The sequence below is a fragment of the Orycteropus afer genome, unplaced genomic scaffold (genome assembly GCF_000298275.1).
Source record: "Orycteropus afer afer isolate SDZICR_OR568_19922 unplaced genomic scaffold, OryAfe1.0 scaffold00042, whole genome shotgun sequence".
Classification (NCBI taxonomy): domain Eukaryota; kingdom Metazoa; phylum Chordata; class Mammalia; order Tubulidentata; family Orycteropodidae; genus Orycteropus; species Orycteropus afer.
In genome coordinates this window covers 6,601,307-6,623,992 of record NW_006921629.1, presented here as the reverse complement: position 1 = coordinate 6,623,992, position 22,686 = coordinate 6,601,307, and the positions used below count along the sequence as shown (strand labels likewise).

The window sequence follows — 22,686 nt, the reverse complement described above, 5'->3', positions numbered from 1 at the left end:
ATTTTTAAAAAGGAATAAATAAGAACTTTAAAAACATAGCAAAAACTTTCTGAAGTTGAGCTTTTGCATTTCTAATAGTCTTTGCTTTCTATATTTTTAGCATCTGGGCTGTTTACTGGTTACTGATTTCTGTTATTTTTGTATATTTTAACTTCATTTTGTCTTTTATCATAATAGTGCTGTAACCAACACTTAAGTCAGTAAATAGCATAGTGTCAGAAGTCCTTCTCATGACAAACCCATCTCCCATATTTTCACACCAATAGCATGGGCATTATATATATATATATATATATATATATATATATATATTTTGTTTGTTTAATTATATGGTTTTTGCAAACAGCACGACCTCGCAGCTATGAGCTTTATATGTATGTGTGTATTATTTACATGGGTGCATTATATGTGAATATGTGGTACTTTTCTGACTATTATGGTAATTATTTCCTTCCTTTACAGTTTTACTGCCTATATTTTTATATCCTAAGCACAATTTTAGTCTGCTTTTAAATGCCATACAAATGGTATCTGACTTCTTTAGTGCAACCTTACATTTTTAAGCTTCATCTACTACTGTGAACGAGAAATTTCAAATTTCATGTAAGTTTTGTGTGTATGTATGTGTATGAGTAAATGGTCTTTTTGTCTAAAGCTTCTAAAATAGTTTTGTTTTCTTTGTAATTGAAAAATTTTTACCATTATGTGTTTTGACATGTATCTTTTCTTGTCATTCCTGCTTAGAACTTGGTGAATTATTTGTTTAATCAGCACTTCATCTGTATATGTTCTCTTTTCTTCTGGAACTTTAAAAAAAAAATTATTGTAATTTGGGTGAAAGTTTATAGAGCAAATTCACTTTCCATACAGTAGCTTACATATGCTTTGTCTCATGACATGGCCTGCAGTTTCCCACAATGCAACAGCTTTCCTCCCACTTCTCCCCGGTAGTTACCTCTTCCCTGTATCCTCCCCTCCCAAGCACTCCTGCCCCCCTCTCATGCACTCCTGACCCCCTCCCCAGCTGTCTCCCTGTAGATACACAGCCCTTCTATTCTCCAATGATTGATCTTTCCAAGGAGTGTTATCTACCTCATGTTTAGTTCATATGCCTGTCTTTTGTTTGGCTGGAAGCCACAGGAGTAGGTTCAATTCCAGATCTGAAGGGCAGCTAGGAGCCATAGTCACAGTGGTTCCATCAGGCTCTATTGGACCAGCAAACCTGGTCCCTTTTTTTTTTTTTAATGATTTTGAGTTTTTTTTTTTAGTTTTTTTTTTTTTTTTTGTCATATAAAATATTTTGTGCATAAAATATATACAGCAAAACTTTCACTAATTCAACAATTTCTACAGATATTTTTGGTACTTCTGGTACTTCTTTTATTCTCATGTTAGGTTTCCTAGATTTATCATCCAATTATCTTAGCTTGTCCCTTGGATTTACATTTCTTTGCATTTTTATCTTTGGTTTAAGATTTCTTCCACTCTTTGGTTTAAGGTTTCTTCCACTTGATCTTCCTGGCCAGAATCCCAGTCTCAACTCTGACCATCCCCTTTTATTTTACTGACATTTTTAGTTTAAAAGTATTGCTTACTATTTTCAGAAAGTCTTTTTTTTGGGTGTATTGCATTTAAATCTTAAGTACTCAACATTTCTTCCCTTTATTTTGGTTCAGATGGTCATCTGTCTCTTCTAGCAGCTCTGTTTTGTTAGGGTTTATATTTTCTAACTGTCTTAGGATTTGTTCTTTCTCTAGCTGCTGTATGCACTTAAGTATATTATTACTTCCTTTTCTTGCTCATTGAGCCTCAGATCCAGCCAGTGGAGTACCTTAAGTGGCAACAGTCCTGCAAGTGGTAGAAAATGCAGTGGTCTCTGTCGCTGTGAACCAGCAGTAAGTAGGTTTTCAGTCCCTTGTCAGGACACCAGAAAGAAGTCTCCTTTTTAGTCACCTGTGCTATAAAGACTAGAGCTCTTCAAGTCCCAAGGGTCGAATGTATTTAATCCATGTGTTTGGCATGCCCTCAGGTCTTGGGGGCCAGGGAGACTAGGCCACTGGCATAGGTTGATGTTACCCTTTATCCCTGGGGTCCACGGATCTCTGTGGGCCACATGCTTGCTAGGATCTACCATATTCCAATGATTGTCCCTGGCTGTCTGACTCTGGTCCCAAAATTCTCATCATAAGGGAGAAAATGTACCAGCTCTGGGTCCTGACAGAACTTGAGCCTTCATTTACGTCCTACACATCCCTCCTACCTTTTCCCCTTGAAGTTGGTTCAAGTTAGGAATGGAAGGGAGCTGGGATACATTCAAGCGACTGTCTCCCTATGATATGGGCAGATTATCTTAGTTTTGGCCCTAAATAATTTACCAACTTCTCTTCCCCTCCTATTGGGTTTCTGTAGTAAGCAGCATGGATTAGCTAAATTCTTGCTTAAGCAGAAGTAATAAGAACTCTTTCCTTTTTTGAATTTGGACAGTTTCAGTATCCTGCATCCATAATTGTCTATTGGGAACTTGAGATGACTGCCTTAGTCAACTGCTTTTGTTTTCTTTTGCAGAAAAGCAGCAACAGCTCATCTCCACTAGATTTTGTTGGTACCAAGAGGACAGATTCCCCTTCAGAGCTATTCAGCCCTCCCTCAAAGTGGCATGAATCAGATGAGCTCCTAGAAGAGATTCCTCAAACCAACTCTACTCCCAAAACATCTGAGAAAGCAGCTGACCCACTGGACAATGATCCAGTTAAAAACATGGTCCTTGTACCCTCTCCAACAGGGCAGCAGCAAGACATTACACTTGAGGCCCATTTAGGTGCCATAGCAGAGAAAAATAGCATCTCTCTAGATGAGCCTTTGAGGCCAGGAGATCTAGTAAGAGAGGAGATGGCACCCTGCACAGAAGATAGTTTTTTGGAAGTTGCTGCTATGTCTGAGAAACCTGCATTTCAGGATCCCCCATGCAGTCTTTTGGAGGTTCCACCAAATCCCTGCTCTGAGCAACAACTACACTGCCCCGAGAAAAGCCTGACGGACAATAGGACTGAAGCTGTGGCTGAGAACTTAGTTCCTTCTGAAAGTAATGCCTTCTTGTCCTCCTTCATGCTCTGGTGTTCCCCTTCAACTGCTTTGGAAACAGATATCCCTGTCAGTCATGTGGACCCAGGGGAAGAGACTGGAGAGCACAGAGTGATACAGGAAAGAGAAATAAGCTTTCCAACTCACCCTGAGGACGCTGCATTAGAAGATCAAGCACTTGTCTCAATTACAGAAGATATTCTGTCCACATGCCTAACACCAAATCCAGTGGAAATGGTATCCGAGGCAGCTCCAGACCCAGCAGTGGAAGATGCTGGTAGGATTCCCATCTCTGACACAGGGCCCTGGATGTCTCCACTGGCTTGGCTCGAAAAAGGTGTAAATACCTCAGTCATGCTAGAAAATCTCTGCCAGAGCTTGTCCCTCCCTTCTGTGCTTCGGGATGCTACGATTGGCACATCCCCCTTCTCTACTTACTCAGTGGGGACTTGGCTTACTCCCCCAGCCGTACAGGAAAAGAGTACCAACACATCCCAAAAAGGCCTGGTGGGCACTAAGGATAGTACTTCTGAGACAGAGCACCTCATGTGGGGGTAAGTGTCCCTAAATCCTTGTGTCTCCTGTCTGCATTACTCTAAACCCATCACTCCCATCCTTTTCCCTCCTTTTATTGTCCTCATGTTCTTTCCTTCCCGCTGCAGCCATCCTCCAGATCTGACTGCTTTATCTCGACATGACCTGGAAGAGAACCTGCTGAGCTCTCTTGTCATTTTGGAGGTTCTCTCCCGCCAGTTACGGGACTGGAAGAGTCAGCTGGCTGTCCCTTACCCAGGAGCACAGGACAACAGCACACAGACTAATGATTCTCCCAGTGGGGTAAGAAGGTTCCTCCCAAAGGTTAGAGAACCCCAGTAGTCCTTCTGTCTTAGAATGCAGGCTTCCAGGATTAAGGGACTGTTACCCACAGTCTAATTTATAGAAGAGAAGATCTGGAAAATCCCTTAAAGCTATAGGTACTCACAGTACACTGGGGGATGTCAAGACTTTCCAAGGGGAATGCTTGCAAGGAGAGTGTTGTTTTGTTTTAATAATTTATTTTGTTGTTGCTGTTGAGAATATGCATAGCAGGTCATACACCAATTCAATAATTTCTCTCTGTACAATATAGTGACATTGATTACATTCTTCAAGTTATACAACTATTTCAAGGAAAGTTTTAAAGAAATCAGTTTCTAGATCTTCATCTTCCAAATTTCTTCTCTTCTACTTCTCCATTCTCAATTGCCCTTTCCCACTTTACTAAAGAGGAACATACTACCTATCCAAGTCTTACATTGTCTCAAGATACCAGTCAAAAAAACCTCATTGCCATTGAGTCGTTTCTGACTCATAGCAACCCCCATTGGGTTTCTGAGGCTGTAAATCTTTATGGAAGTACATCACCAAGACTTCCTTCCGCAGAGCAGCTGGTGGGTTTGAACTGCTGACCTTCCAGTTAGCAGTCAAGTCCCTTATCTCAAGGACAATGGAAAATATTCATGCACATGTTGAGAAAGCAAATGACTGAAATGACTACATAACATTTGTGTTTTTTTGGTGCGTGTTTTCAATACAGCTGAAAGAAAACTTTATGTCACTGGATTATTAAGAATTTTTGATAATATTTTACAATGTGATTTTGGCATATTTCTCAAAAGGCGTTCCCTTCTTCCATTCCTACTTATTCCCATTATTTATGTGAACAAGATTTCTCAGTACTTACATGTATAAGAATGAATATTAGGCATAGATTTGTTGCTCAACCTTAAAAGCAACACACCTTGTTTTATTCTAAGAATTATAGTAATCCCTAGATACATGAACTAATGAAGGGAGGGAAGGTCTGTCCATTTCATTAACAGATGATTCCCCAAAAAATGTTACTGGGCATGCTTATGATTTTTATAAAACTTTTACTATTATTACAATGCTTAATATTACAATTGATGAAAATATTTTTCCATCCAAAAGAAAGTTTTTTTCACTTAAGCCTTCTGGCTAGAAGAATTTAAAATAAATTTTAATATAAATATACGTACTTTTTTTGTTATTGTTGTTGCAGAGTTGTATGATATGGTGATTAATCATAGAATTTAAAGTATAAAAATATATCACATTACAATAAAATTCTATGAGGAATAAAAATAGAAGTTGAAAGAGAAAAAGAAATGATATAAAAATTTTTTGACTGGTAAAGAGCTTGTTCATTTTTTAAAAGGATATCAAAATATTTTGGTGTATGTGCTGTTTATGCCATTGGAAACAATTAAGAGTGATTAAAAGTTAAGGAGCTCTGGTGGCGCAGCACCTATGGCATTTCACTGCTAAGCAGAAGGTTGGCAGTTTAAACCCACCAGCCGCTCCCCAGAGCGATGAGGCAACCTTCCCCAGAAGGAAGATGAGGCAACCTACTTCTGTAAAGATTTGCTGTTTTGGAAACCAAATTGGGGTTGCTATGAGTCAGAATCGACTTGATGGCACTAGGTTTTGGTTTGGGTTCTTTTATTTAAAAGTTTTATTTCAAACTGTCAGTATTTAAAATATGCTTGGAATTACAGCCTTTATAATGATTTAAACTTAAGGGTGCTTGTTGGTGGTGTTGTTAGGTACCATTGAATTGGCTTAGACGTACAGCAACCCTATGCACAACAGAATGAAACACTGCCGTTTTCATAATCTTTCTAGGCTTGAGCCTGTCATTGCAGCCACTGTGTCAGTTCATCTCATTGAGGCTCTTCTTTTTCTCTGCTCCTCTACTTTACTAAGCATGATCTATCCTTCTCCAGGGAATGGTCTCTTCTGACCATGTGACCATAGTCTGTGAGATGAAATTTTGCCATTCTCGCTTCTTAGGAGCATTCCGGCTGTACTTTTTTCAAGACATATTTGTTCGTTCTTCTTGAAGTCCATGGTTTTGTCACTATTCTTTGCCAGTACCACAATTCAAGTGCATCACTTCTTCAGTTTTCCTTAGACATTGCCAGCTTTCACATGCCTATGAGGTGACTGAAAATACCATGGCTTAGGCCAGGCATACTGTAGTCTCCAAAGTGACATTTTTGCTCTTTAACACTTTAAAGAAGTCTTTTGCAGCAGATTTACCCAGTGCAATACATCATCTGATTTCTTGACTGCTGCTTCTATGAGCATTGATTCTGGATCCAAGAAAATGAAATTTCTGATAATTTCAATCTTTTCTCCATTTATCATAATGTTGTTGATCGGTCCATTTGTAAGGATTTTTGTTTTCTTTATTTTGAGGCGTAATCCATACAGAAGACTGCAGTCTTTGATCTTTATTAGTAAATGCTTTAAGTCCTCTTCACTTTCAGCAAGCAAGGTTGTGTCATTTGCATAGTACAGGTTGTTAATAAGTCTTCCTCCAGTCCTGGTGCCGCATTCTTCTTCATATAGTCTAGTTTACTGGATTATTTGCTTAGCATACAGATTGAATAAGTATGGTGAAAGGACAACCCTGATGCATACCTTTCCTGGTTTTAACTCTGAAGTATCCCCTTGTTCTGTTCAAGCAACTGCCTCTTGGTCTCTGTACAGGTTCCTCATGAGCACAGTTGTTTTGGAACTCCCATTCTTTGCAATGCTATCTGTAATTTGTTATGATCCACATACCGAAATGCTTTTGTATGATCAAAAAAACACAGGTAAACATCTTTCTGGTATTCTTTACTTTCAGCCAGGATCCAGCTGACATCAGCAATGTTATCCATGTCCTCTTCTGAATCTGGCTTGAACGTTCTGGTAGTGCCCTGTCAATATACTACTATAACCTTTTTTTTTTTTTTTTTTAGGAGCTCTGGTAGCATAGTGGCTAAAGCATTTGACTGCTAACCAGAAGGCTGGCGGTTCAAACCTACCAGCCACTCCTCAGAAGGAAGGTTGGGCAATCCTACTTCCGTAGTGATGCTGCCTCGGAAACCCAAGGAGGGGTTGCTGAGTCGGGGCCGACTCGACGGCACATAACAACGACAACAACAACAACAACCGTTTTTTAATTTTTTTCAGCAAAATTTTACTTGTTTGTGATATTAATGATATGGTTTGATAATTTCCCCATTCTGTTGGATCACCTCTCTTTAGAATGGGCACAAATATGGATCTTTTTCAGTCAGTTGGCCAGGTTGCTGTCTTCTAAATTTCTTGGCATAAATGAGTGAATGCCTCCAGTGCTGCATCTATTTGTTGAAACTCTTTAATGTGTATTCCATCAATTTCTGGAGGCTTGTTTTTTCCTGATTTCTTCAGGGCAGTGTGGAATTCTTTCGTCAGCACCATTGATTCTTGATCATATACTACTTCCCAAAATAGCTGAATGTCAGCCAGTTCCTTTTAGTACAGTGACTCTGTGTAGTCCCTCCATATTTTTTTGATGCTTCTCACATTGTTCAATATTTTGCTCATAGAATCCTTCAATATTGCAATGTGAGGCTTGAATTCTTTCTTCAGTTTTTTTTCAGCTTGAGAAATGTCAAGCATGTTCTTCCCTTTTGCCAGGTTTTGGCACATTTTGTTTTAATACTTTACATTGTCTTCTTGAGCCACCCTTTGAAATCTTCTGCTCAATTCTTTTATATTATCATTTCTTCCATTTGCTTTAGTGATTCTGTGTTCAAGAGCAAGCTTCAGAGTCTCTTCTGACATCCATTTTGGTCTTTTTTTTCTTTCCTGTCTGATTAATGACCTTTTGCTTTCTTCATGTATGACGTGCTTGATGTCATCCCACAACTCATCCAGTCTCTGGTCATTAGTGTTCAGTGCATCAAGTCTGTTCTTAAAATGATATCTAAGTTCAGGTGGGATATACCCAATCATATTTTGGCTCTCATGGACTTGTTTTAATTGTCTTCAGCTTCAACTTGAACTTGCATATGAGCATTTGATGGTTTGTTTCTCAGTCAGCCCCTGGCCTTGTTCTGACTGATGATATCAAGCTTCTCTATCATCTTTTTCTGCAGATGTAGCAGATTTTATTCCTGTGTATTCCATCTGGTGAGGTCCACATGTATGTATAGTTACCATTTATGTTGTTGAAAAAAGATATTTCCGATGAATAGGTCACTGGTCTTATAAAATTTTATCATGCAGTCTCCAGCATCATTTATTTTACCAAGGCCATATTTTTCGACTACCAATGCTGCTTCTTTGTTTCCAACTTTTGCATTCTAATCACCAGTAATTATAAATACATCTTGATCGCATGTTTCATCAGTTTCAGACTGCAGAAGTTGGTAAAAATCCTTCAATTTCTTTATCTTTGGCTTTACTCATTGATGTATAAATTTGAATAATAGTAATATAAACTGGTCTTCCTTATAGGCATATGGGTATTATCCTATCACCGACAGCTTTGTAGTTCTGGATGGATCTTGAAATGTTCATTTTGACCATGAGTATAACTTGATTCCTCTTCAATTTGTCATTCTTGGCAGAGTAGACCACATGATTGTCTGATTCCAAATGGCTAATACCAGTCCATTTCAGCTCACTAATGCCTAGGATATCAATCTTTATGCATTCTGTTTTATTTTTAACAACTTTCAATTTTCCTAGATTCATATTTCATATATTCCAATGAATAGCAGTGAGTCATTGTCTGATAGATTATTATTATTGGAAAACTTTATGAATAGCAATGAAACATTAAGGGTGCTTAGTCTTTCAAAATTATGGCAGGGATATGAGTGGAAAAATAATAAAGACCATTGTTCTAGAGTTAAAAACTCTTCATAAACATACTTTTTAATGACTATAGAATATTCCATCTTATAGGTAGCTCATCGTTTTACATCTCTTTTTCAATTATTTAGAAAAGCATAACATGTTACCATCTTATGCAGAATTTTTTTCTTTAGGATATATCCTTAGAAGTGGGGTTACTGGATTAAAGAGTCAAAAATATAGGCCTAGAAAGGAAGGGAATGGTATCAGGAGAAGGAATTGAGAGCCTCAGTATTGTGGCAAGTTAGGTAACAGATAGCTGCTGCTAAGAATGAGATGTGCCCACAATCCCAAAGACATCTTGTAGGTTAAAAATATCCTCAAAGTAATGACTTTACCTCTTGCCAGAAATCTTGGAGTCCACAGACTCCTCATTCCTCTAGCTGCTCATTTTCTTACCTGTGTTTTCTTATTTCTGTATCCTTTCTTCTTATCCTTGACTTTATGCCCTATCCCTGAATCTGCCTTGCACCCTCTTTGGCTGAAGCTTGTCAGATCTCTTTGGAGGCCACTGAAACAGAACTAAAGAGGGTAAATGAATCAATCTCCTTCAGCCATTCCCCATCACTGTGCCATGTCCTTGCGTTTGGCTGCCTCGTCATGCTAATCTCATCACCCGCCTGACTGCCCAGCTCTGAACAGTGTGTGGGCCCTGTCCAGGGCTCATGGGTACTGCGTGCCTTGCTGCACGATGCAGTAGGGGGTGACGACTGCTTTACTGGAGGGGCTCTCAGGTGGAGGCTCTCAGGGAAGTGAGCACTAAAAGAGTTGAGGGAAATAGGACTCTGCCTCCTTAAAACCAGGCTGCTGCACCATCATGACTCAGCACTGCTGCTCAGCAGTCACTTTTCATTACCTTTCAGCAGTAATGAAGGCTCCCCACTTTTTCTTTCAGAACTTTAAAGTCTTTCTAGGGCTCTGCTGTCTTTGAGATAATCTTTATCTACTCTACATTAAGTTCTTATCTGTCCCAAGATAATGAACAGATAATTAAAGAATAAGAAAATAAAAATGACAGATAAATACAGTGAAAAGATTAACTTTACTAGTAATCAAAGAAATGAAAATTCAAACAATGAGATGCCATTTTCTTCTGATAAAATAGCAAAGAATAACATAGATAATCCTGATAAGCCTATCTTATTGTTGGTGGAGTATAAATTGGTTCAACCTTTTTGGAAGGCAATTTAAGCAAGACCCTTAAAATAATTCACACTCTTTGACCCAGTAGCCCCACTTCTGAGGTTATATCCTAAGGAAAAAAAAAATTTGCATAAAGATGGTGACATGTTATGATTTTGCTTTTTAAAATAATGACAAAAGAGATTAAAAAAAATGAAGAGTTACCTGTAAGATAGAATATTCTATAAACCAAAAATTTTAAAAATTATATTTATGAAAAGTTTTTAGTATCATGGTAAAATTAACATCAATTTCATGGTTTTGGAAGAAAGGAAATCAGGGGTCAAATCATTTCTGAGAGGATTTGAGGTGATGGTATTCCATTTTGATAGGTCCCCTGAAATGGGATAGTATAGTGGAAAGGGCAAATATAAATGTAGGTCTAAATAACAATAGCAGCAATACAATTCAGTAATAAAAATAGGACCCCAAATTTATATATTATAATCTCAATTGTGATTTTTCTTAAGCATTAGTATTTCATTAAATCAAAGATACCATCAGTATTAAGGTGCATCCTAATTTTAGAGATGTCAAAATGTGAAAAAATACTTACCTTAGAATTTATTGAATATGGTAACTTATTTCTAAATCAATGGTCTACAACTTTTTTTTCCCCTGACACCTGAGAGAAACAGTATACTCCTCAGTTACAGGAACTCTCTATAGTAAATCTCTAGTGTGCAGGTATAACTGAATCACTGGAGTGTGTCCTGTCCTATTGGTTAAGAATCACTGCTCTAGGTGATGAAATTTTTAATGATTTCTATTGTATTTTTATCCACTTCTGTATTTAAAAAAGAAAAAAAATTAACTTTTATTGTGATTTGGGTGAAAGTTTACAGAGCAAATTAATCTTCCATTCAACAGTTCATGCACATACTGTTTGATGTCATTGATTGCAATCCCTTCAATGTAACAATCACTCATCCTACTTCCTTCCTATGTTTCTTGTTTCCATTCCTCCTCCTTTCCTAACCCTTCCTGCCTTCTGGACTTTGCTGTTGGGCAAATGCTGCCCTTTTGATCTCCAAATTGTTGATTGTTCTAAGGAGTGTGTGCCTCCTTGTGTTGTTGTTTACCTTGTAGACATGTCTATTATTTGGCTGAAACTTGAGTCACAAGGGCTAGTTCAGTTCCAGGTCCAAAGGGTGACTAAGGGCCACAAGCCTTGAGGTTTCTACCAGTCTCTATCCAACCAGTAAGCCTGATCTTTTTTATGATTTTGAGTTTTGTTCCACATTTTTGTCCCACTCTTTCCAGGACCTCCTAACGTGATCCCTTCCAGAGCGGTTGATGGTAGCTGGGCATCTCTAATTCTGGTCCCGGGGTTGTGGAGACTGAGATTTGTGTGGTCCATTAGTCCTCTGGACTGACTGTTCCCATGTGTCTTACTTTCTTCACTCCTCTTTCCTCTGGATGTGGAGACACCAATAATTGCACCTTTCATGGCTGCTCACCAGCTTTTAAGATCCTGGTCGCTACTCACTCAGAGTAGAATGTAGAACATTTTCTTTGTGGACAATGTTATGCCAGCTGACCTTGATGTCCCCCGAGACTATGGTCTTAAGCCTTCAGGATTTCCTAAAATTTTACAATGAACATGTATTATCTTTATGATTAGAAAAATAAAAATAATAATAATAAAAAGGAATTTTTTTTTTTTTTTCTGAGTTACCTTCATTTAGCTGTGAGCCTTGCTTCTGCTTTTAGTAGAAAAGCCCTCTGTAGCTCAAGCGATAGGAACAAGGGAAGATGAGGTGCTGGCAGTGCATGTTGCCTCTTCAAAAAAAAAATGCATCTTTTCCTCTGGCTAGATAACTGAGAAACCTCAGCAGCTTCAGAATTGCCAAGAGATTGGACAGACTCTGCAGCAGGCCAGGAGTGTCATGGTAAGTGTTGACTGGCCTTAGACCACCACTGAGTCTCCTGTGAAGAGCAAGAATGGGGAATCCTGGGTAGTTAGCAGACGGTGGTACTTAGCCCTGATAGAGAAGGGAGGTTTCCAAACCTTTGTACGGACATCTCCTCCCTGTTGGGAACTTGAAGTGAGGGTCAGTGACTTTCCTTGCCAGTGTTCCTGCTTCCTTTCTACTTAGTGGCTTTATGTGATCAAGCCTAGCCATCTTTCCCTCTACAGCAATCATGGGTGCTGGTCTCTAAAGAGGTGATATCCTTGATTCAACTATCCCTGTTGCACTTAGAAGAAGATAAAACTGCTGTGAGTCAGGAGGTAAGCAGCTTGAAGATGAGGGTAGAGGCTCCCAGTGGGACTGAAAGCCAAAAAATACAAGAACTAGACGCATCATCTGATTCTTATAGTCTCAGCGTGCAGAAGCCTTGGTGTCCTGCTGCTTTGATATATTGAAGAAATCTAGGACAAAGGTCAAGAGCCTTAAAGCAGAGAGGGAGGAGGCAAGGCATAAAGAGGAAATGGCCCTCAGAGGCAAGGATGCGGTAAGATGCCAGGTTTTTTTTTTTCTTCCTTTGTCATGTTTCTTTCTTTTTCCTTTATTGTAGTAAAATTTGTATAACCTAAAAGTTATCATTGTAGCCAGTTTTAAGTATACAATCCCATAGTGTTAAGTACAGTCACAGTGTTGTATGATCATTACCACTATTTCTAGAATATTTTCATCATCCCAAACAGAAACTCTGTACCCATGAAGCAATAATTCTCCATTACCCTGTCCCCCACAGCCCCTGGTAACCTCTAATAAACTTTCTATACCTATGAATTTGCCTATTCTAGGTGCCTCATATAAGTGGAATCACAAAGATTTGTCCCTTTGTGCCTAATTTCTTTCACTTAGCACAAGTATGTTTGAGGTTAATCCATGTGTATCAGAATTTTATTACTTTTTATAGCTGAATAATATTCCATTATATGTACATATCACAGGTGCTAGGCTTTTGTTCCTAGATGTGGGCAGTGCTCTTTCCTATGCATGTCCTCAAAGTCTCCACTTGTGGGAGGTCAGTTCTAGAACACAAATTTACTTGAGACACAAATGAGTAGCTTAAGAACTGCCTGCTTGAGGGACAGAAATAAAGAACAAAACTACTGGGGTCGTAGGTAGTTTCAGCTTTTTGTGCTGTTTCTCTCTTCTGCCCACTCTGTCCTCATAACCTCTTCCCTAAACAGGCAGAGACAGTGCTCCAGGCGTTCTGTGCACATGCCAGCCAGCGAATCAGCCAACTGCAACAGGACCTGGCCACCAGGCAGGAATTTAGAGCTCTGCTAAATGAGACCCAGCCCCTACTGGTAATTTGAGGGGATTCTCTTTCCTGGAGTCCACAGTGACACACTGGGAGGATGGTCACATACTCCCACTTTGCTGTGTCCAGTGGCAATCCTTCCATAGGTAATTCTTCTGTAGGTAGGGCTTCACGCAGAGCAAGAAGAGCTGGCTGAGCAGACAGCAAGTCTTGCTTCTACTTTGCAACAGGACTGGATGTCCATGCAACTAGATGTAAGTATATGGGGCTACCATACTTAACTCACAGCCAGCCCCATTAGGACCCTGGCTGAAATGTGTTGTACTGACCTGCTTGCCTCCCCTGGTAGTATATAACATGGACAGCTTTGCTGAGTCGGTCTCAACAACTCACAGGGAAACTCGCAGCTAAGAGCCGGGAGGCCCTACAGGAACGTGATGCTGCAGTTGAAGAAAAGCAGAAGGTACAAACTAGGAGTGGGGACTATTCAGGCCCAGTTTCCTCCCTCTTTTCTGCAGAAGACCTTTCTAATGAGTGGTATCATTATCATTGGCCTCTTACCCTAGACCTACCTTCTTTCTACTCTGTAGGTTTAGAGACCAGTCAGGTCCTTTACCTATCAGATGGACTTGGGTCTAGTTGTTTCCTTTGCCCTTCAGACCTTCTTTACTGCAGTAGCTTTTCTCTTGTCTACTTTCCCAAGGATTTGGAAATTGGCTTTGGTGTTGCTGCCTAGGGGCAAAATGACTTGCTGTATTGTCCAGAAAGAGAAGCTGTGCTGAATCCTGGGATTCTTGACTCAGGAGGAACTGTGTGAGGAAAACTGTCTTTTCTTCCCAGGTTTCCAGGGAGCTGGAAGAAGTCCGTACTCACTTAGAGGACTGCAAAGGCCGAGTGGAACAACTGGAGTTGGAAAATAGCCGTCTAGCAACAGGTGAGTGTGAGCAAGCTCTGCTAAGGTTCAGGATGTGGCGGTAGAGCTAGGAAGTGCTCTGGAGCACTTGATTTGGAGAAATGTAGGAAGGTTCTGGCCTGGAAACCATGTGGAATCATTAGGATACTTTTGGCCTAGATCTTCAGGCTCAGCTGCAGATTCTGGCCAGCTTGGAGAGCCAGCTAAAAGCACTACAGGGTCAGTATGCTCACTGTACCCGGGACCTGGCCGTAAAGGACGACTTGCTCTGTCAGCTCACCCAGAGCAGTGAGGAGCAGGCTGCTCGGTGAGTTCCATCAGGTTATGGTGGTAGTGGGTACTTAGGATGTAGGGCCAAAAAGGAGCTAATAGAAAGTCTCTGGCAGATGGCAAAAGGAAGAGATGGCACTAAAACAAATGCAGATAGAGCTGCAGCAGCAACAGGCTGTCCTGAGCAAGGAGGTCCAGGACCTGAAGGAGACCCTGGAGGTAAGGAATATGATTTGGGACAGGGGAGCTAGTAAACTTCAGGAGTGTGACTCTTGCCTAATGCTGTTAAGGTGAGATTTAACACTATGGACTAAAAAAAGCCTCTATCCCCCAGGTTCTAAAATTCTCCACTTGGACCCAATTTTTGCCCCATTCTTCTTTTTTCCTTCCCTTCCTTGTCCTCTCTTCTCAGTTTGCAGACCAAGAGAATCAGGTTGCTCACCTAGAGCTGGGCCAGGTTGAATGTCAGCTGAAAACCACGCTGGAAGTGCTCCGGGAACGTAGTCTACAGTGTGAGGATCTCAAGGACACTGTAGAGAACCTGAAGTAAGATCTTGTCCTTTCTGTGCTTCCCCCTCAGTGCCTGTCTTTCTTAGGAACTTTTCTAAATGCCATAGTCTACAAGAAGGGAATTGTAACAGAGCCCAAGAGCCTCTTTCTTGTCTTTGTCTTTGAGTGCTGTTCTATGTGAGGATTTGCAGGAGGCATTCAGAGATAGTAGCTTTGTTCTTGGCCATCTTTCCTGTTCCTTCCTTATTTCAGGGCTAAATTGGCTAGCATTGTAGCAGAGAACCAGGAACAAGACCTGGAGAAGACACGCCAGTATTCCCATGAGCTGGGGGTGCTAACTGAGCAACTACAGAGCCTGGGCCTCTTCCTACAGAAAAAACTAAAGGAGAAGGTAGATTTCTGGGATTCCTTCTCTTCCCTTCCAGTTGTATCTTCATTGTACAGAATGGTCTTCCTAAAACACTGTTCTTATTCCATCTCTCTGAACTCCAGTGACTTCTAGTTGCCTACACACCTCTTCAGCCTGTCATTCAAACCTTTCTTCATCTGTCTCCTACTTCCTTATTATGAACCATTTACTCCTACCAGACAGTTAATATACAATGCACATGTCCCATCTTCATTCACACCCAGGCTGAGGCTGTAACCACATCCATTCTCTATATTCAAACTGGAAATACCTTTTTATTTTCTATTAAAATCCTCCCTAGTTCACCTTCTTCTGTGAAAGCAGTTGAGCCATGCCAAGGCTTGGGGTATGGCAATAGAGCAAGGAATACTCTGGAGCAGTTGCTTTAGAGCAGATGTGTGGGGATTCAGTGTTGTCTTCTTTTGCCGTATTCCCTACGAACTTACTCTCCTTTTCTACTTGTATTAATTTCCCTTGAAATTTTGTTTTTGGAATTAATTTTGCTTGGAATCAACTAGACTTTGTTTAAAGGAAGCAGAAACTTAAGTCTTGTAGCTTTGACTCCACCAAAGTGTGCACTATACAATAAATGGTTGATGTCTCTCAGAATAATTAGCTTATTTAACAGTTAAAGGTACAACCAGGAAATCTGAACTATGGAATGGTTATGATCTGTCTGACCTTTTCCCTCAATTATGTGCTGAGCACAGGAAATGCTAAAGAATCTACCGTCTAACGGGGAAGACAGACAGCTGTACATTTCACATCTTAAATTGTTATCATCATAGAGGTCTGTATGGGCCAAGGTTGATGGTTCAAACCCACCAGCTGCTCCACGAGAAAGATGTGGTAGTCTGCTTCCGTAAAGATTACAGTGGTTCCTGGGATTCCTTCTCTTACCTTCCCTTCTCTACCCTTAGAGGGGCATTTCTGCTCTCCCCTGTCAGGTTGCTATGAGTTGGAATCAACTCAATGGCAGTGAGTTTGTTTTTTGTTTTTGATGGGACATTCTGCTAGATTTTTCACAGGCAGTTGAGCTTTTAGGTCTGGAGCTTGGGAAAGAATCCAGTTGAGAAAGAGATTGAGGAGTCATTCATGGGTAAGTGAAGTGGATGTTTTTGTGGAGCACCCAGGCTGAGGCCACCCAGGGAATGGAGGAGAGTGAAAAGAGGGCCAAGGATTGAACCCAGAGGAACCCTGAAGTTAAGGAAGGACCTGCAGAAAGAGAGAAGAAATAGCCAGAAGGGAATGAGGCATACCTATGAGTAAGAGAGGGTCATGCCTTGGAAGTAAAGAAGAGGAAGTGTCTAAAAGAACATGGTCATCAGTATCAAAGAAGTCAGGTAAAATAAGAACCAAAAAATGTTCCTTGCATTTAAAAGTAAGGATGCCATTGGTGACCCAAATGACAAGAATTTTGGTAGGATACAGGGCAGAAGCTTGATTGTAGTGAGCTGAAGGGTAAATAGATAGTAAAAATTACAGGCATTAAGTGTAGTGGGTTTTTTTTATTATTATGTATTATTTATTAAATAGAAGGAGTAGCTAAAAGGGGATTTAAAGTAGAAGTAATTGTTTTAGTGAAAACAAACATGTACAACAAATGCTGGCGAGGGTGTGGAGAGACTGGAGCCCTTATACACTGCTGGTGGGACTATAAAATGGTACAACCACTGTGGAAAATGGTATGGCACTTCCTTAAAAAGTTGGAAATAGAAATAACATATGATCCAGGAATCCCATTACTAGGTATGTAGCCTAGAGAAATAAGAGCCTTGACATGAATAGATATATGCACACCTGTGTTCACTGCAGCATTATTCACAATAGCAAAAAGATGGAAACAACTTAAATGAGCATCAACAGATGAATGGATAGATGAACTATGGTACATTCACACAGTGGTATACTATGTAATGTTAAAGAATAATGATGAATTTGCAAAACACCTCCTAACATGGATGAACCTAGAGGACATTATGCTGAGTGAAATTAGTCAATCACAAAAGGACAAATACTGTATTAGACCACTACTGTAAAAAGTCAAGAAAATGTTTACACATAGAAAGAATCATTCTTTGAAGGTTACCAGGGGTAGAAGGGGAAGGGAGGATAAATCACTAACAAGAGGGTAGACACATATTAATTTGGGTGAAGAGAAAGGCAATATAAAATAAAGAGAAGGTCAGCACACAATGATAAGGCAAAAGAAGGCATTGGGCAGAGGACAAGAGTTAAAGGCAACAGAGGGAAATACTATTACATACAGAATCCTGCAAAAACAGTACTAACAATAATCTATGAGTGGATACATAGACACTCAAGCTGAACAGTTTTGGGAAGGTGAATGGGACTACACCCATGAATATATATAGATTTAACAGAGTATTTCTACAAATGTATTTATAATGTACTACAAAAATATCCAAGAATATAGTAGAGCATACAGGGGGCAAAATTATAAAAACTTCTTAATCATAACCGAACAGCTTGAGGGAATGAGTTGCTGGCCATGGGGGCTCACTAAGGTCAATTGGCATAACATGGTCTACAAAGATGTTCCACATCCTACTTTGGTGAGTAGCAACTGGGGTCTTAAAAGCTTGTGAGCAGCCATCTAAGGTGCAATTATTGGTCTCTTCCCATCTGGAGCAAAGAAGACTGAAGAAAATCAAAGATGCAAGGAAATAATTAGTCCAAAGGACTAATGGAACATATGAACCCAGCCTCCACAACCCTGAGACCAGAAGAACTAGATGGTGCCTGGCTACCACTGGTGACTGCTCCGAAAAGGATCACAATAGAAAGTCCCAGATAGAGTGGGAGAAAACTGGGTAACAAAACTTAACATCATAAAAAAGACCAGGTTTATTGGTCAGATAGAGACTGATGGAATGCCTAAGACTTTGGCCCTTAGACATCTTTCAAGCCAGGAACTGAACTTACCCCTGTGACTTAGCTTTCAGCCAAACTATAGACAGGCCTAGAAAATGAACAAAAATACCAGGAAGGTGTGCATTCATTAGAACAATCAACCATAAGAGATCAAAGGGCAGCCTTTGCCCAGGGATAAGGCTAAGAAGGCCGAAGGGATAGGAAAGAAAGACAAGGGGAAGTGGTAAACACAAGGAGGATAGTGGAAAGATTGCTATTACATTGAAGGGACTGCAATAAATCTCACAAAATAAAATGTATGTACTGTTGAATGGAAAGCCAATTTGCTCTGTAAACTTTCACCTTTCAAATCACAATTTTAAAAAAAGAAAATAACCATAATCAGGGAAAGGAGCTAATGGAAAAGTTGAAGATAGAGAAGAGAGGTAATAGGACAGCATTCTGGAGATGGCTGGTTAGTTCAGGGAAATCACTAACTCTGAAGAACAGCTGGTATTTTTTTTTCACTTTCCCTTAGGCTGAACCAGAACCCCTTTCAATGAACACAGCTTGTGCTCCTGCCTGGGAACAGCCTCCACCCAATAACACCGCCTTCTTGGGAAGCATCTTGACAGCAAGGACCGATGAAGGTGGAAGGTCCTGGGACTTGAGGGTGGGAAAATTAAGACCCTGCTCCAGATATCTTTAGCTGTTAAAGATGCTCACTAACAAACCTGCCTGTCTCTCTCTGGCTTCCATTATGGCCAGCCCTTGACTGGGTCACCAGAGAGGCCTTCTACCGTGGTTGATTTTTGTTATAGAGCCAGAGACCGCTCCCGTGCCCTTGCTTGGAAGTGACAAGAGTGCTTTCACCCGAGTAACATCCATGGTTTCCCTGCAGCCTACAGGTTAGAATGGGCTCCAGGGATCCCGCCTCATTTCTAGAAAATCTGGTGACCATGATGAGTGAGACGTGCTTTGTTCTAAAAACCTCAATTCTACTCAGGCTTATTTTATTTCTGCCTTTTGGGATCTGTAATGTTCCAGACACTTAAATGTTATGGGTGGGGAACACAAATAAGAGTTGTGGGAATGATGGCTACCCACTCCTCCCTTCCCAGCTGAAGGCCTCTGTCTCTATCTAGCACTTTCTTGTTTAGAGACCCCAGACATGGAGAAGAGCCTGGCAGAAATGCATATTGTGACTCTTGAGCTTCAGAGTCTGTGTTCCCTGCTGCAAGAGTCTAAAGAAGAAGCTGTCAGGACTCTGCAGCAGAAAATGTGAGTGTGATTCAGTCTTGGTGAGAGAGGGCAGGTTAAGCAAGATAGCCCCGTTTGTCAAAAGCCTAGCCAGTCCCTGAGAGGACAGCAATATTGCCGAATCCTTCCTTCCCTAGCTGTGATCTGCAGGATAGGCTGCAGGCCCAGGAAGAACAGCATCGGGAGGCCCAGAGGACAAAGGAAGCAGACATAGAAAAGCTGAACCAGACCTTGTGTTTGCGCTACAAGGTGAAGGAGGGGCCCGGAAATGGGGCAGTGAAGAACTGGGGCAGCTCTACTGGCCCACTGGGAGTCATTTTCTCTCCAGGAATCTGGGTGGTAGGGTTTTTGCAACCACTGCCCTAGTTCTACTCTTCTGGGATCAGACATTTCACGTTTGGGAATCAGCTATATGCTGACCCATCTCCCGAGGCATACGAAGGAGAGAAGACAGGAACTCTAGAACTCTCTCAACACTGAAATATGCCTTGCCTGACTTAACACTAGAGGAAGTATTGGGGTGTTACCACTTGGTAATACCTGGGCTGAACATGGGTCAGGTACTGTTTCCTGGTAAGGGCTGCAAAGAAGCTAGCTCTCTCTCAGTGCCTTTTCACCTCCTTTCCCTCACAGAATGAAAAGGAGCTCCAGGAAGTGATACAGCAGCAAAATGAGAAGATCCTAGAGCAGATAGACAAGAGTGGCGAGCTCATAGTATGTTTATCGTGATGCCAGCCCTGTGCCTTCTGTATCAATAGTAGCCAGGATCCCGAATATGGGAATTGGATTTACTGGTCCACCACATGGAATTAGAGGCTAGTGAGGACCTTTAAGATCCGTGTCTTTATTCTCATTCTCAGAGCCTCCGAGAGGAAGTAGCCCAGCTTACCCGCTCACTTCGGCGTGCAGAGACAGAGGCTAAAGTGCTCCAAGAGACCCTGGCAGGCCAGCTGGACCCCAACTGTCAGCCCATGGCCACTAACTGGATCCAGGAGAAAGTGTGGCTTACCCAGGAGGTGACTGGTATCTGGAGGAAGCTGGGAACACCAAAGGGGCAAAGTGCTGTGTAGAGTTAACATAGAAGCTGGACAACTGGTAGGGACCCTGCTGATCTGGATATGTTTATAGGTGGACAAGCTGAGAGTGATGTTCCTGGAGATGAAAGACGAGAAGGCACAACTGAAGGTCAAGTTCCAGAGCCATGTAAGAATTCCCGTGTGAGGACCATTTCCCACCAGCATTAGCAAGAGCCTGTCATATTTTCCCTGCCCTACCAAGCTATGCTATTGTTTTAAGCATAGGACTTACGGAACCTATTTGCTTTCTAGAGAAGCATCCTGGAGGAGAACCTCCGGCTTTCTGACAAGGAGTTAAAGAAACTAGATGACATTGTACAGCATATTTATGAGGTAAAGATGGAGGGATTTGATATAACTAAGGCATATTGTACAAGGCCTGGCCCATGGAATTACTGATGAAAGGAGGCTGTGATTCCAGCCTATGCTGAGAGCATGGCCTGACTGCTGGTACAGGCATCTCTGTGGCCCTGTGGCCTCAGCTACCTTTCTCTTTCTCCTTTTTTAGACTCTGCGGTCCATTCCAGAGGTGGTGAGGGGTTGCAAGGAGCTACAGGAATTGCTGGAATTTCTAAGCTGAGAAACTGAAAGCTGGAATTTGCTTCCTTGCTTTTGACCTGCAATACCCCTTACCCCAACACCAGGACCAATTGGAATAGAGCCACCCATGTTTAAAGCTATTTAAATAAAGTGTAAATTTATTTCTTTAAGCTCACTAAATCTTTGTTCTGGGGCAGTGGGGGGGATGAGGTCAGGAGATGGGCAGCTTGGCCCTCCTGCCTGGTCACCTTCAATGCACCCCTCTCCACCTCCCCCTGCAGCCAGAGCCATGGCTGCCTGCCCCTGGTCCTTCCTTTGCTTCCCCAAATACTCTGGGCACTACTGGACTGCTTGTTCCCTGGCTCACAGCCTGGGGAAAACAAAAAAAGGCTTCATTCTCCTACCTCCCCCACCCTCCTGGGGTAGGCCTTGGTGAATAAGGGGGTGGGGACCAAAAGCTCAGTTCATTACTCCCTTCTCTGACCTCTAGCACTTTGCTGGTGCTTCTGTTCCACCTACCCTACCTATTATAACTGTTCAGTTACTCCTTCACAGGACTGGGTTTATCCCCAAGAGCCAGCACAGTGCCTAGCACATGGGAAAAGTGATTGTGGTAGAAATGAGGGCAAGCCCATTTCCTGTCTCTGGGGCCCTAGTGACAGAGCTCCACTGGGGTAGGAGTGGGTCAGCCCAAGACACGGCCTCGGAGGTCCCGGTGGGGTAGTCACTCCACCTTTTCGCCCCGCCCCCGTGGGCGTGGCCTTCCCCTGGACACCAGTCCCAGGAGGGGGCGTGACCAGGGCGGGGAGGCGCCGGCACCGCCCCCAGGGGGAGTCACGTAGCTCTGCGGCATCCGCAGCCTCATTTACCAGAGCCTGGGCTGGAGCAACAGCAGTTGCCGACCAGACCCGAGCCGTTCCTTTGGCTGCCGCTGCGAACTCGCTGCGCACAGGTGAGGCCCCGGGAGATGGGAAAGGGGAGAGGCGGGAGCTTCCCAGCATCGCTGCTTCTCTTCCCTGGTTCTTTCCATCCTTCCTGCTCCCTGGAGAGGGATGCGTGTACCTTTTCAGCACTCTCCTTAAACCTTCGCTCCTTCTGAAAGCGCCATAGCTCTGCCTCTCCCACTCCCCCCTTCCGCTTAGTTCTCCTGCCAGGCTCAGTTTTCCTAATCCCAAATCCTCTGCCTCCTGGATTTTTCCTTAAGGGCAGTCTCTTCCACCCAGACCATTTTAATCTCTGTTCCCTCCTAGGCTAGGGTCCCTCTCCAGTTCTCTTGCCTCCTGTGCCCTTCTGGGCTAGGTTCTTCCCCCTGACTGGTTAGTCTGTCTCACCATCACCTTCCCAGTCTTCTCTCTGTCCCTCCTGCATCTCTCGCTCTGTCTTTCAGGCTCTCAACTCATTCCTCCTGAGCCTCTTCCCCTATCTCCCCTCTGGTTGCCTTGAGTTCTGGGAAATCGAGAACTCATTCCTCCATCCACAAAGGGCAAATGCTTCTGGGCACTGGGGACGGCCTGATGGTGTCACTCCCCCCAGTCTTCCCACACGAACCTGGCTGACCTGCTGGCTCTCTTCCCCGCAACATTTGTGCAGTCCCCTGGGGCCAACCTCTGGCCCTG

General features: G+C 42.1%; 1 protein-coding gene across 1 annotated transcript in view; it reads left to right on the top strand.

Annotated features, from left to right (window-relative positions):
• SPAG5 (sperm associated antigen 5) overlaps positions 1-21,110 on the top strand; it is a 41,745-nt gene extending 20,635 nt beyond the window's left edge. Inside the window, exons 3-24 of the mRNA XM_007937373.1 lie at positions 2,566-3,635; positions 3,744-3,918; positions 11,817-11,891; positions 12,140-12,232; positions 12,322-12,456; positions 13,145-13,264; positions 13,380-13,472; positions 13,568-13,681; positions 14,059-14,152; positions 14,291-14,438; positions 14,518-14,620; positions 14,814-14,947; positions 15,164-15,302; positions 18,733-18,844; positions 19,016-19,102; positions 19,355-19,475; positions 19,592-19,703; positions 20,088-20,168; positions 20,315-20,470; positions 20,583-20,657; positions 20,783-20,863; positions 21,039-21,110. Of these exons, the coding sequence (XP_007935564.1) occupies positions 2,566-3,635; positions 3,744-3,918; positions 11,817-11,891; positions 12,140-12,232; positions 12,322-12,456; positions 13,145-13,264; positions 13,380-13,472; positions 13,568-13,681; positions 14,059-14,152; positions 14,291-14,438; positions 14,518-14,620; positions 14,814-14,947; positions 15,164-15,302; positions 18,733-18,844; positions 19,016-19,102; positions 19,355-19,475; positions 19,592-19,703; positions 20,088-20,168; positions 20,315-20,470; positions 20,583-20,657; positions 20,783-20,863; positions 21,039-21,110 (3,390 nt within the window). The remainder of the gene's footprint in view (positions 1-2,565; positions 3,636-3,743; positions 3,919-11,816; positions 11,892-12,139; positions 12,233-12,321; positions 12,457-13,144; positions 13,265-13,379; positions 13,473-13,567; positions 13,682-14,058; positions 14,153-14,290; positions 14,439-14,517; positions 14,621-14,813; positions 14,948-15,163; positions 15,303-18,732; positions 18,845-19,015; positions 19,103-19,354; positions 19,476-19,591; positions 19,704-20,087; positions 20,169-20,314; positions 20,471-20,582; positions 20,658-20,782; positions 20,864-21,038) is intronic.
• Positions 21,111-22,686: the final 1,576 nt, after the last annotated feature.